This window comes from Dufourea novaeangliae, unplaced genomic scaffold (genome assembly GCF_001272555.1).
Source record: "Dufourea novaeangliae isolate 0120121106 unplaced genomic scaffold, ASM127255v1 scaffold7, whole genome shotgun sequence".
In the NCBI taxonomy this organism is placed as follows: Eukaryota; Metazoa; Arthropoda; class Insecta; order Hymenoptera; family Halictidae; genus Dufourea; species Dufourea novaeangliae.
In genome coordinates, this window is record NW_015373896.1 from 4,559,875 (window position 1) to 4,575,061 (window position 15,187).

The following is a 15,187-nucleotide window of genomic DNA, read 5'->3' on the forward strand; positions in this document are numbered from 1 at the left end:
GACGAGATATTCTCGAGAACAGACCGAGAAGGGTACAGTTGGCCCACGAACACCGCGGCTCCAATTATACGCGGATTGTTTTTTCTGAAAAAATTTCGAATTCAGCCGCGTGGTTATTTGAGGACGTGAGAAACAATAAGAGCATAGGTAACATACACCATTATTTTATTGTAATAGCACTGTAATAATTAGACTGCGGATTTTTATGCAAAATAATATTTTCCAAACTAATTCATCAAAAACAAGAGCAAATCTTGCAAGGGACTTTTTTATTGTAAGGTAAAATAGAAAAATCGTTGCATCTATTGAAAACTTCGTGTTTCATTGAATTTCATAGAGCCCTGCAAGCTATAAAGGCATCAAATCCGCAGTCAAGTAATAATATGGACAAACAACACACAAAATAACACACATCATAGTTAATTAATAAGCTATTAATGTGAAGTTTTTGGAGGATCAACAATTTTACGCGGATTTTCAACAACGCAGGTTGTCGGCGTCCCACTTATCGAGTTCTTCAAGGGCCGACTGTATTTACCATATTATCGCACGAAGATAATACTTTAATAACCGTAAAAAAAAGTTCCAGGAAAAACGGTGACGAGTGTTGTAATAGTAGGAATTTCTGCTACACTTTCCTGGTTGAGGTTATCATTCATTTGTTCCTACGAACTACGGTTTTTCCTACTTCGACATCGTCAGCTCAATGACAGATGACTCACGGCTAGAATGCAGTTAACAGCTTCGATTCCGAGCGACTGCCGGCAGTCGTGCGTGTAACGTGCGAAATACAAAATGGTGTGACAGATTCATTGCTCGCGAGTTCAGTTTAATTCAGCATTACAGTGCGTTAACAATAATAAACTGTTAATAATAGTTGTTGCGTTCCGTTACTCCACACTGAGAGAAATTTCCCATCAATATTTTGTAAGTATATATTTTATACAATTCGAATATGTAACAATGATGTTACGTTGACTTACAGGTTGTACGAAAGATTTTTCACAAAGATGATTCCACATCTACTGATTTTACCTGTTCTGTTGTTATCGTCGGGATGCATGGGCTCGTTAACACCGGTGATTCGCACTAAATCGGGTCCTGTTCAGGGCGAAATACTGAATACTGCTTGGAACGCCGTACGGTACTCGTCTTTCAAGGGCATTCCCTATGGGCAGCCGCCAGTTGGACGTCTTAGATATCGGGTAACGTTATACTACTTGAATTTCAGAGGGAAATAATCAGGACTTGTAACATAGACAGTAGTCGTCGCGTTAATGAAATTGTTAAATGCATGGTAAACGATAGTTTACCTACTACAAGTAACTAATAGGAAAATGAACGTTGTTTGAAATATGGTATCAATTTTCCATTGTCACTGCAGCCCCCCGAGCCAGCAGAGCCATGGCGTGAAACACTGATTGCTAACAAAGAGGAAAACAGGTGTCCCCAGATAGATGCGGCTACCAATGTATTCACGGGAGACGAAGATTGCTTATACTTGAACGTGTACACCCCTATGGTATATATCATAATATTACTAATTAATGCACTGTTGATGTTCATGAACATTCCCATTCGTGTACACTAACTGACGAAAATCTCAATAAAATGGGCCAATGTTTGGGAGATTATGTTCGAGGATTAAGTAGCAGTAATTCTTAATATTAATATTTATTTGATGACTGTGGATGTATTTATATCATCTCCTAAACAGCAATTCCCAGTAAAATAATGGATTGATAATACAATAAAGTTTACTAGCATTACTATGACGTAAAGATAGCCGCCATTGAAACTTCGACTGTATTTTTTAACAGACTACATTCAGGAAGGGCATGCATAAACACGCGGTTATGTTGTGGATACACGGTGGTTCCAACACCTTCGGGTCAAAAAACGCCTCTGAATACGGACCAGATTTGCTCATTGAGCAGGGTATCGTTCTAGTCAGCATCAATTATCGCCTCGGGGCTCTTGGTAATACTGAAAATTATCTGCCACACTTCAGCTGGTACATTATCACTCACGAAAATCTGATCATATATTAGGATTCCTATCACTGGGTCGGGAGGAAGCGGCGGGTAACGCTGGGTTAAAGGATCAAACTCTAGCTCTGAGATGGGTGCAGGAGAATATCGCTACGTTTGGAGGGGATCCTCGTAGGGTGACGATTTTCGGACAGAGCTCCGGTTCCGCAGACGTCAATTTCCACGTATTGTCGCCGAAATCTAACGGTAGGATAAAGTACAAAAACGGAATCAAGCACGAATTTATTCGTACAGTCAACTTCTTATTGAGTCTGGGGGCCTTAAGTACCTTACAGTACTTAAAGTTTTTCCCACGGTCCAGTTTTCTTAATGTCCCAAATTTTCGTAAAGGGACTGGAACCCTCGAAGTTATCACTCGAAACCGATATGTAATTGTAAATTCAAATAGAACTGTTGAAACGATGACTTTCAAGGTGACAAGCAATTATTTCTCCAGATTCAACTAGAAGTAAAAACACGAGGAAAATTAAATAACGATGATTAGGTAAATTAGCAATAATTCCAATTCTTCTAATAATGACTTCGAATGAATCAGGTTTGTTCGCGCGAGCTATATTCATGAGCGGTACAGCATTGGCACCATGGGCATACTACACGCCCGATCAATCGATGGAAAAGGCGAAACAGCTGGCTTCCCACCTTGGTTTCAATGCCACTAATACGAACGAGCTACTGCAGTTTTACCGTAATACTCCTGCCGAGAGGCTCGTGACTGGAGCTGAGTCAATGGATGAACTTCCACAATCTGTACGTTTGTCAGGTTCCTTTCTTAACGATCCTTCAATAACATTAAGCTCTGAAAGACAATGAGCGTTCTGACAAGGTAAACAGTCGAGATGGTCACATAATTATCATATCCACAGTGACTCACTGATTTGTTTATGAAAGGCTGTCACATTGTATAAAAACTCCTGCAGTTAACTGTTATTTCAAAAGTTTCTGAGGCTATACGCCTAACATTTCTATTGTCTTGTTTAATAATCAGATCTGAACACGTTACAAGAAGTCTGATTTCATTCGAGTTTGTTGGTCTGAGAGGAGCAGAAGAAAGAAAGTCGTAAAGCGACGATTCAACGTTTCTTTTTTAGCTCGTTTTGCCGTTTAGACCGACAGCAGAGATTCCATCCGACCACGCGTTCCTCACGAGCTGCCCCATATCGTTGTTCGAGTCTGGTAACTTTAGCAGGGTGCCCATAATGTTGGGTTTAACCAAGCACGAGGCGCTTGGATTCGACAGACGTAAAGAATTTTCTGAATAACTAGATGCCGAAATTCGAAATTCAAAGTAGGTTTGTATCTTATCCGTTTCGATCTGTCTTTTATAGCTGCCGGTAATACCGACCAGTGGACGAAGACCGATGATTTGTTAGAGATCGATCAGGACGTGTTCAATCGTTTCTACCGTGGCAAAGTCACCGATTTTTCTGTGGTAAATCTTCCTTATGCTTCGCTAAAATTTAGATGCCCACTGATAATTATCAGACTGCTACTTTTTTTACGTTGGTCTGTTGATGGTTTTCATAGATAAAGAAGAAAGTAAAATATCCATTGAAGTTCGCTAAGGCAACTGCAGAACATCTGCAATCTATTGATTAATTATAATTCTTCCAAATCGATGATATAATCTTTTTATTAATGGTTCTATTGTTGACAGTTCTTGACAGACTGGTATTATACAGCACCGGTCGACTTAACTCGTAAATTAATACAGAACCAGATAGGCCACAAGTCAGTCTATTACTACATACAGAATTACGATTCTCCGTACGCCTTGCACAGACAACTGGGAACAGCATTAAACGGTACGATATTTAGATTCGCCACAATGCGTGTTACACTGAATGAATAAGACAGGAAATTCTGTCCACCACAGGCACCGCTCACGCGGATGACGTTCAGTATGTGTTCTATATGCGAGTGTTCCGCGAACCCTCGGATCCTAATGACCCTATCAACCAATTCAGGAAAATGGTGTCTGCAATGTGGGCAAATTTCGCGAAATTTGGGTAAGAAAAATCGATATATGAAAAATATTGTACATAATAAGTAAAAGACACGGTGAATTTTAGGTTTAATAGGTAGAATATCAGTCTGCATTAGAATCACCGAAGATGAAATTGTTTCTATTTCTATCACGTTGATAAATTAACAAACTTTTCTACTTATATACTGCAATAAAAGTTGCAAAGAGTTTTAAAACATATATTGTTACATAATTTTGAGGAGAGTTAACGAACAAGTCATTTTGATTGCTTTGATGGTTCCTAGTGTTAATAGAAGCATAATTTTATAACACGAAGATACATTTTCATTTCTTTATTATCTCCTCTGTTAGGAATCCCACTCCAAGGCATAATAATCCATCGAACGTAATCTGGCAAGAGTCCGGAGATTGTGGATTGCAATTAAACATCAACAGCCAATGCAGAATGCAAGATCGTGATGTCAGTCCGATAGCCGCGCAGTACGAACAGTATATTTCAGAGACGCTGCCACTAAAAACTTGTCGAAGTAAGTGATTGTACAATCGCGCAATGAGAGGAAGTCTTTTTAATTATCTGCGATAAAGGGTATTACCGTACTCAAGTTTAATAGGACTGTATTTCTATGATGATGTAATAATTAAAAGCCCAAAAGAGTAATGCACGAATGTTTCAATACACACAATGATTTTATTTAATAAAATAGTAAATAAAATTCAAACTGGTACCTTCGAACAAACGCTGAAGAAGAACCTAGAATGTATAGGGTTGCTAGTTAGTAAATTCATTTACGAAACATTAAATATAGAGGTTGTCCGCGAAAAGAGTTGCTTCGCATTATTACGCCATACTACTGTAAAATTTGATTTAATGAATTCTAGCCATTATGAAGTATATTCATAACATATACTTGAACAAAGCACGTTGGTAACTATGGATCAAAACATTTCGATATTACGTTCCATTTCATTGCACGAAGTTATCGTTGCATTCATAGCAAAAGATTCGCGGAAAAGTGTGAGAAGTGCTGTAACATCAGAATTTTCTGATATAGGTACTTCTCCGGTCGAGGTTATCATACGTTAGCTTGTACAAACAACTGTTTACTCGACGTGGGAATCGTCGGTTCGATAACGGATGACCCATGTATAAAATGCAATAGCAGCTTCGATTTAGAACGATTCGCATCAGTCGTTGATATAGCCAGCAAAGTAGATACATAAACTGTTGACTTCGTTATTTGTCCCGAAGTTGAATTTAACATTACAACATTATACACTTAAATAAAAATCGTTGTTGCATATCGTTATTTAACACTAACAGAAATTTTTTATCAATACTTTGTAAGTATATACATATTTCATACAATTCCAATACTTAACAAATGTCTTCGTAATTGAATGTTATAGCGCAATAAAAAGCGCATCGAGCAAAGCTTTCCAACGTTAAATGTTTATTATCCTTTCAGTCCATTCCGCGTGTCCATTTACCTCGAGAAACAATTTAAACCGTACCTCGATGCAACCTGGCGTCAACACAATGTAACCAAGCCACTGATTTCTTTTCGCCTCGCTGCACGGTGTTCACACAACACCTGCGCTTCCACGACCGTTCGAGAACGAGGAACCGTGTCACGAATGCCATTCCGTCGGCCCTATTTCTTTTCCTTTCTTTTTTTTTTTCTTCCATTCGTTTATCACCGCTGGAAAACCGGTCGTGAAAAAAATCGGGGAAGAAACACAGTCAGACGCCGACACAGCGATATGGGCCCCCCTGGCAAAGGATTGGCGCAACAGAACGCACAGCACACGCGAGGAGGTTTTACGTCGGTTTCGCAACTCGTGCGCGGGGCCCGGCTGCCGTTTAACCGGCTTAATAATTGCGCTCCTTATACGTGCGCTGAGATAATTGTTTTTGCATAATCGAGATGGCTCTCGATCCGCTCCGCGAGGAAAGAAATCGCCGCGGTGACGACGACGACGATCCACGTGGTATTATTGAGTGCAAGGCACGAGAGAAATGCGTCTCGAACACGCGAAATTGCGTTTTGCGCAACCTACGGCGTTCCCTTCCAGCGCGGAAGAAGAAATCGTATCGGGACGATTAAGCAATTATGTAACCGGTGACGCATCGGTAGATTGTTTGTCCACTTAATTACAGGCGTGACTGGTAGGAAACATGGTTCTTCGGGATGTTTTTAATGGGTTTTATTTTTGTTCGAGTTGCGCGGAGAAATTTCGAGGAATTTCGAAATCATTGGGCAGGGAACATTGTTGAGCCTTTCTTTGTCACTTTGGAAACCTTTGGTAAAAATTCAAGGAGAAACATTCGCTATCTTTGGACTGTTGAATGGACTTGAGACAAGTCTGGATATGAAGAAATGGTGAAGATTGGATTAAATCCCCTATGTAATGGACTTTAGATTCTTTGGCTCGATACAAAACATATATACTTAACATAATTCTCACACAATTATATTAAAATCTAAACGACTTAATAATTTTTACCAACGGAAACCAGCGGAACGTCTAGTGATCACCACAGTAATTAAACATTCGTCAACTTTGAATGGGATTAGACGACAAACACGGAAAATTCAACCACCAGAAAACAAAAAAATCCTGATTTATCAATCCAAAGATAAAAGATCTTCACGGTACCGAAGATCAAAACTAAATACCGATATAGAAGGAAAATCACAGAGGCCGAGTTTCAAGGAACTTCGTGGCGGAGGCATAGAGGGGAATCGAATGTATACGATCGAGGGGGGTGGGTCGATGATCGATCGACGAGGGCCCGCGGTATCGTAAGGAACGTCGAGACCTCGCCGATACACTTCCGGTAAGTCACGCGAAAATCGAAGATCCTGCTACGCGTGAGAACAGAGGGCACCGCGCCGATGCATCACGGTCCACCATTACAATATTTCAGTGGGGGCCCGTTTTCATTGTTCAAACGCCGCGCGCATAAAAGCCGCGGGGGGCACTCATAAGCGCCGACCCAGCCGGCATGAATTACGACCGGGTTTGCATATACCTGATGCAACCCGGTGTTTCGAGTTTTCCCCGTGTGGTGCATTGATTGTTCTCGAAAACCGTACCCAATTACGCCCGGGGATTGATCGTTCTGGCGTCGACGAACGTCAAGGGCATCGTTCATTAGTATCGTTAAAGAGATCCAGCGGCTGATTAAATTCTCATCGACGAGAATTGTACAGACTGGTCCAATAATTCTTCACGGTGCTACGCGACGTGTATGGATTAAGTGATCGATTTGGAAAATTGCTCAGCATGAATGTGTAATAGCTTCGGAGTATCAATTGGGTTAATTGGGAATTCTGAAGAAAGTTTCTGTACTTGGATGTATTTGATTTATGGAAGATGAAGAATTTGCAATTCTCATGATTTGTACAGTATTTAGAAAACAGAAAAGGAACTAGAATAGGAGAATTAGATATATGTATTGGGTTTTATTGTAGAATAGGTTAATGTTATTCTTCGCTGGAACGTCATTAATTATTTCAGTTCTACGTATTATACGTTAAGTATGTTGGTTTGAATAATAAACTGTAGAGGCAGAAGTTACTCCTCTACTCGATCGCACTTCCAGTCCAGGGGCAGGTACATTCTTACATTTTTCACTGCTAAAGGAACACCAATAAAAATTTCTTTAACATTAAACAAACTATGTTAAGTAAATCGAATATTTATGAAAAGTTGCATTAATGCAAACAAATACGTTCATGAAGTTTTAAATGTCATCGATTAATTTTAAGTTTCTAAAGTTAAACATAATCTAAAACTTCCTCTTTCCATCTGGTCAAACAATATCAACGTGAAAATCAAAGGCGAACGCCGAAATCAAGGGATCTCAAGCCCCAAAGTTGCAACCTCCACGTAACATTTCATGCAATCAGGCGATCGCAGCTGATCGCCGCGAAACACTCGAAACGGGTCGTTTTCAACGAAACCGGTTCGCTTTAAATCACCAAGAATCATCGGTGGCGCGTGCAAGTAAACCAATTACCGTTCTCCGGCAGACGTATAAATTTCACGCAGGCAATTACGCGCCCCGCGCGATCAACGAGGAAAATGATCGTGACGACGCAACGGTTCGCCGAGATCTCCCGGGAAAGCGCATGGAACGAAAGTACTGGGCGGAAATTGAATCGACTGGAAAGGAAAACCTGGCCCTGTCTGACCGTAAATTACCGGTCTAATGATGAAATCGACGCCTCCTTGCAACTTTGTTCGCGTGCTGCGCGGGATCACGGGGCCTATCGGATGCATCGATTTTCTAACGATGCGAGAATGAAGGTTTGCATCACGGAGCCAACGATTTTCGCGTGGAAACCGACAGCGGACAAGTCGCCGTGGAGGTCGGCGACGAGCGATTAACCCTCACTAGTTGTTAATTCGGTATTACTAGTTGTTACTACAGCATCACTAGTTGTTACTTTAGTATCACTAGTTGTTACGTCAACATCGCTAGTTATTACTTTAGTATCAGTAGTTGTTATTTTTGCACCACTAGTTGTTACATTAGTATCACTAACCGTTGGCCTCCACTAACTACCACTAACCACTGGTCGCCACCACTAATCACCGGTCAGGACTAACCACCGTTAATCACCGACCACCACTAACCACCACAAACTATCGCTAACTACCACTAACCACAATTAACCACAACTAACCACGAGTCGTGATAAACGACATATTTGTGTGCGAAGTAAATGGATAGACACGCGCTCTGACTCTACACTATTATTCGCATTAAAACACTACCATTCTTACACGTACACAAGACATAATATAATAAGAGTGAATTATACCTATTATTTAAACAGGCGAAAAGACATTGTTCAATACAGCTTCGCCTTTACTGGCGTTGCAATTTCTATAGAAGGCAGGGTATTTCCAAAGGATACACGACAAATTGGACCTCTCTGAAGGCTCCACGAGTCATTTGGGTAACATCGTCGTGCCACGATCCTCCAGTTTCGACAACCTATACCACGTCAAACGAGCGAACCGCTTTCGACTCATAATTTTCGTTTGAACTATAAAGCGATGAGGGCCGAAAGTTGGAGCATCTGTTTAAGAGGTGTGCACGCGTTGAAACGATCATATCCTCGCGACCGGTCGTTATCGGCGCACTTATCGAAGCCATTTCACCGGTCGATTCCTAAAGAGCCGACGAAACGATTGGTCGTCTTAACGATCGACTGTGTTCATCCGCGTCGTACCATTCAATTTTCCACCGGTAGGGGGGAGGGAGGCAGACCGATCGAGAGGAGTTCCCACGCGACCGTTCGTGGCCGATCGTTGCCGATCCGGGGGCCTCTCACGTTTCCCCATCGAGTGAAAGATCGATACGAGGATCTACTGGTGCTCTCGCGCGTCATCGTCACGCGAAAATTCACGTGAACCCGGAATATAACGATTTCGAAGAAGCCACTTTCGGTTAGACAAACTGGAATATAATTATACTCAATCAACGTTGATCGGTAATATTGTATGTATTACCTAAATTAGTTGTTAATTTTATTACGTGTACGAATACCAGGAATTTATTTCTTACTTGTGAATATCGTATAGTGTAGGTTTGGCGAACAGGTCGATCGTGAAGCAACTTTTAGTCGATCGTAAGTCGGATATTCATTATTCGTTCTATTTATCTTAGTTGAATATTTTTACAAGTTTTTCTTATCTTTCTTTAAACTTTGTGTAGTTATGCTTACAATCCGTGTGTATACTACACTGCATAAGAAACTCAGCAAACTTACAAATATATTAGATATACACAAGTAGCGTCCAATTTATAAAAAGATATTGTGTAAGTACACGGGAGCCATAGTAAGGGGTGTAGAAGAGCCACAGTTTGGCCACCGTTGATCTATACGATCAAGATTAAGTTCTTATTAGTACCTTCTGTCAATACAAGTGAACAATATATTCATCTAAATCAATTAACTACCGTTTAATCAATTCTCCATTAACCCAATCAACCAATTTACCCTCGAACACATAAGAATCGATGTCCGCAACCCCAATACCCTACTTTCGACACGAACCGAATCTTCCGCAACCACGTTGAACCCAAACGAACCCACCACGACGATGTCGAAACGAAAGTTTTTTAAATCTCCCCACAGCTCATGCCCTCCCGACTTGCATTTCCGATCCCAAAAGGTCGCCGTAGCCTCGAACTCGGTCTCGCGCCGATTCTCCCTCGAGAAAAGGGAACGGACGTATCCTCTCGAGGCAATTCGTGGCATAATTGATTCCTCCGAGGCGGTCGCGTTCCGGTTCTCGAGAAGAACGCCTTCCACGCTAACTAGGAGATTTATGGCGAGGTCTCGGGCGAAACTGCTCTGGAAAAATCGTCTCGAAAGTGGGGGAGGGCGGCTGTTCGTTGTCCCAGACCGCCGCCGCATGATTTACGAGTCAATCGCGACCGAGTATCGATTACCCCCGGGTGACGAGACGCAGCAACGTTCCATTCCTCAAGGATCTCGCCAGCTCGCGGTCATCGTCGTCGTCCACTTTCGCCTGCCGCGGCATGCAAATCGTCCAGAGCCTCTGGGCATCTTCTCGAAGTATTACGGTTTTCTAATTGCGGGGGCCAGCTCGTAATCCCCTCCCACCTTCCTCCAAAGGATTTTAAGTATCGCGTAATGATACTTAAAAGTATTTTTGCCCCGCGGACGGGTTCCCACAAGGGAACACCTGCAATTAGGGGCTATTACCAGCGGGCCCGGGTGAATACTCGAGACTTCGTTTTTCGCGAACCGTCTTTGGCCACGCGGTTTTTTACCAGACAAGGCCCCCCAGAGTGGTCACGGTAACGTCGCGACGAAACCACGCTGTTCTCGCGTTGGTACTCGCGTTCCACGAGAGACGAACCACGGAGAAAGCTGTCAGACGGCTCTCCGCGAGCTGAGACGATCGAGACACCGCGGATAGGAAACAGTCGGGGACCATTAAACCGGCGATCATTCTGCAATTATTTATTCCGTCGGTATGATAGGTATTACGCGGGGGGCTAATGACGCGAGGTGAATCGCGCGGTTCTCACCTGAACGACAGGCTCGGTAGAAAGTACAATGAAGGCGTATCTGGTAATTGCTGGGTCGATGTTTACTCGACAATTGTCCTGGGGGATAGTTGGGATTTGGTGTTTTCTGGGTTGGACGGTTCTGTTTGTACGAGGATATTCGTTGTTGTTACGGATTTATAGAGCATACGGTGTTATAACATTTTTACTGTCTAGAGTATTTTGATATTTACTGCAGTTTTCAAGACGATAGGTAAACACAAACTAACATTCAGGGGATGGTTTCATCCCTTCATGCTTCTATTTAGAACCCTTACAAACCTGAGGATTTGAAAAACATCGGAATTTTGTTTCCCCGTTAGTTATAGAAACTTCTGTTACATACTGACTAGATCAGTGATGGGCAACCGAGCCCGCTCGGGCAAGTGGCGGACAGCCGCGGGCTCCTGTGAGGGTGACGCGAGGCATGATTTCTTGACCCTTCTCGCACATTTTAATCTAAACAAGCGTATCACTCGTATAGATTAATAATCATTTATGATTCTTTTTATTCGAACCAGATAGAAGTAACCTGATCTTGCGTCGGTCACGCGAAAATTGTTTCTTTATATTAAGTAATATTATACGAACATTTCCGTGTCGTAGAGGAAAGGGCTTTCGCAATTCGAACGTGTGAACTGCGAGTATACCCCGTGGAACTCGAGATCTCAATTATTCGGCGTCCGTCGAGCGCGATTTTCCTCGTGGTCCCTGGTCATGGAGCGATTTGCCATGCGCCACGGCGCGACCGACGCACATTAAATCTCCGCGGATCCTTAAGCGCCCGTGAGATCCTTCCGGGCTCTCGTCTTCGTCGCACCACCCACGTGGCCGGAGCTGTCGAGCCACCGATCCTTTTCATCCTAAACGAGCGATTCAAAGCCCGACGTAAGGTAAATCCCCCGGCATAGTCACGGCGGAGTCGTATATATTTCGCCTGTACCACATGCCCGTGCAGTCCGAGCCTCCTTGCCCCCTCTTGTGCGCCGTGTGTGGTCCTTTTATATAATTTGTTCCCGGTCTCCTCCTTCTTCTTCGTCTTCTTCTTCTTGTTCTTCTTCTCTCGTTGGACTCTTGCGTCCGTTCTTCTTCCCGGACGATTGCGTTACAGCATTTCTGGGAATGTTTCGTCTACCATCGCGAGGAAAACGTCTCTCATTTGACGGAAATAATGTCAATAAGCTTATGTCTGGTGGAGAGAGAAAAGAGGAAGAATGTTGAGAAGATTTGGTTCAGTTTTGAAATTGTGGTAAGGGGATTGTGTGGTGTGTCTTTTGTTGAGAATCTTTCGAGAAGTGTTGTATAGAAGTAAGAGAGGAAGAATGGGTGGTACTCGAATTTGAGGAACTTTCCACGAGCAGAAAATTCTAATTAAAGGTGGAATTATCGAGACAAATCTTTAGGGTACTTTGCACATGGTGGTTGAGAATTCTGCCTCTTTGGAACCATCTCGATTATACAGAATCGTATTCACCGAAAGAAATTATAAATTAAAAGTTTCGAAAAGATTGTATTTCGGACCATACGATTTCGATGAGAATAGAGAAGTGAATCCAGACCTAATAATATAAGCAATTTCTTCTACTTAAACTATAAAATATGGATACAAGCATTCAAGCTCAAGGTCACGCTACCATAAACCACAATATCAACTGCATATATCTAGCAAATTGTTACTCAGCGTGAACAAGATTCCCACCAACGACGAAAGCACTAATAATTGTTGAATGATTCCCTGTTATCAAGACCGAGTTTGCTTAATCATCGGTGAATGAAGACGTACCTACACGGTGAAACTCGAGCGACAACGAGGCGAAAAAAGAAGACGATCGACGGCGATCGTAATCACCGATCGGTGGAGAAGCAAAGGGAAAAAGGATCGGGATCGTCGTGACTGTAGCCACGCGACGACTCGCGCGGGAAAGCGAAAGAGGTTTCGCCGATCGGTCGATAAATCGATCCGGTCGTCGTCGCGATCGTCCCCCGCGAGAACGCAATTACGCTCCCGCGCGAAATTTCTCTTCTGGCCAATATCTCAGCTCTGCTGCATTGTGCATACATTATCGCGGAGTCACGCGTGAATAATAATCGTTGGACCGATCACGCTTCCGCCATTTTCCGAATTCTGTTCGTGAAGCTTACATTCCGAAAGTACGGAACATCTATCTATGTTTGCTAGTAATGTTCTTAAAACGTAAGAAATTAAATATTAAACAATTTAATATGATTTTGGTTGCTTGAGTAGGGAGATTGAATTATTTGAAAATTTTTTCTGAAACCAGTAAGTCAAGAATCTGAGATAATTAATTCCAATTGTGTTCTATAATAAATTCACAATAATTGAAAAATGTTGAATTTTTGTAACCCACTGACGACTGTAAGGGTATCGGTACGTCAAACAGTTTATCCGCTATTTTTGGTACTACCATTTAGAATATTCATTTATTCTCCGTTGTATAGGTTGCTTAAAAAAAATGATAATTTGACTTCGTTAGGTATTATTTCTCTCGTTATTACATTAAGAAATAATCAATTTACAACTGTTTCATTAAAACATCAAGTGAAGCTTCTCTAGATCTTAGAACCTCGCTTCTTTGAATCCCCAATTGCATTCCTATTATCAAACGAATCACAAAATGAGCATGCATTAATTTTAACACACGTCCCTACAGACATATAAATTATACTGTATAGTCTAATGTATTATTACATACTGACGAGTCATTCCCACGATGAATCGGTAAGACAAGTTCTTCGAGTACATCGACACCGAGTATTATCCGCAGAACATCATTTCGAGCATTTCCCCCATAAATTCAGCTGCCTGACACTGACAAAATCATCGATTTACACGCCACTCAGATGACTCTTACCTCCCAAGAACATAAAGCTTGTCTGTTACAACCGTCAAGACTCGCTACAACACTGTCTACACTCTGTTGGAATGATCGTTGCCATTCAGGCCATAATACACCGTGTTGCAGGCGGCAAGAATCATTAGAGCAGCGTGTACATCACGTTCCAATGAATCTTACCGCTGGCTCTATGAACCATCGAAGCTCTGAACGGCAAGAATCAATCGTGTATCGTGTATTCGAAGTCTCGTATCGAGCGCACGGCTGGTTGTCAACTTTCCACTCTCCGATAAAATCTCGTAATCAACGTCGGCGAAAGGCTCTTCCCTTCAGGTGCGTCGTACATCATTCGCGTGCCTCATAACAGTCGGGACACGCTGCTCGAGCTAAGTATACAGTGCACATTCGGTATGGAGAGCAGGTCAACTGTACGTTTCACGACGTCCGCGCGAGTAACGCTCGCAACCTTTCACGGGACTTCCTCGCCCTGGGCGACACGCGAATATTAGATCGGACAGGAAAGAATCTGAATACGGCCCCGATGTAGCTCGCTCGAGGAAGTGTGAGACCACTTTTCGACTACTGTTCCGCTCCAGTAATCCGTACGCGTGCCTCGTGCCATTCGCATCTTTCGTACGTTCCTCCAGAAAATGTGCAAACGGAGATTCAGCTCTCTAGATATTTATGCAAATTATTGTATTACTGGACTGAAGAGTACAGGTGAGAATTTTTGGAGAAACTTAATTTTGCTGTAGAAGGTGTCACTAATTTGGAAGTAACGCGAAAACTATGAAGTTACTATGAAGAACTATAAGTTAAACCCTCTAAGAGAAAATAAAAGATCAGCTTTCATTCCAGAGAACAGCGCAAATCACGGTGTCAACGGATCGCCAGAAACTCGAATCAGTTTCCACGGTGAGATCTGAGACCAGTGAACGATATTCATCGCGATTTATGCTCGTATGAGATTCCCGAAAGGGGGCCCTCGAAATCAACACCGAAAGAAAACGAGGGGGGCCCACAGGGCGTCGAAACGCAGATGATTATCGTACGCAGGTTTCGCGGCGAGAATATTTATTGTCCACGACGATTTTCGCGTGCTTCGTCCGGCCAGGAAGCATGCATATTCATACGGGAAACGAAGCTGCATCGCACTTCTAATTGAAGAAGAGTGTGCCGGTGCGTTCTGTGTCACGGGACC

General features: G+C 42.5%; 2 protein-coding genes across 2 annotated transcripts; both read left to right on the top strand.

Moving 5' to 3' along the window:
* The first annotated feature begins 999 nt into the window (after positions 1 to 999).
* On the top strand, positions 1,000 to 2,773 carry LOC107191885 (venom carboxylesterase-6-like). Its single transcript, XM_015581030.1, has 6 exons — positions 1,000 to 1,205; positions 1,385 to 1,522; positions 1,821 to 1,980; positions 2,052 to 2,237; positions 2,587 to 2,728; positions 2,770 to 2,773. Exons 1-6 carry the CDS (start codon positions 1,011 to 1,013, stop codon positions 2,771 to 2,773), a joined length of 825 nt encoding a protein of 274 aa, XP_015436516.1. The 5' UTR covers positions 1,000 to 1,010.
* LOC107192271 (acetylcholinesterase-like) lies at positions 2,757 to 5,237 on the top strand. The gene is made up of 7 exons (XM_015581491.1): positions 2,757 to 2,798; positions 3,140 to 3,290; positions 3,377 to 3,480; positions 3,706 to 3,853; positions 3,925 to 4,057; positions 4,387 to 4,562; positions 5,088 to 5,237. The coding sequence occupies exons 1-7, from the start codon at positions 2,778 to 2,780 to the stop codon at positions 5,117 to 5,119; spliced, it is 765 nt and encodes a 254-aa protein (XP_015436977.1). The 5' UTR covers positions 2,757 to 2,777; the 3' UTR covers positions 5,120 to 5,237.
* The last annotated feature ends 9,950 nt before the right edge of the window (positions 5,238 to 15,187 follow it).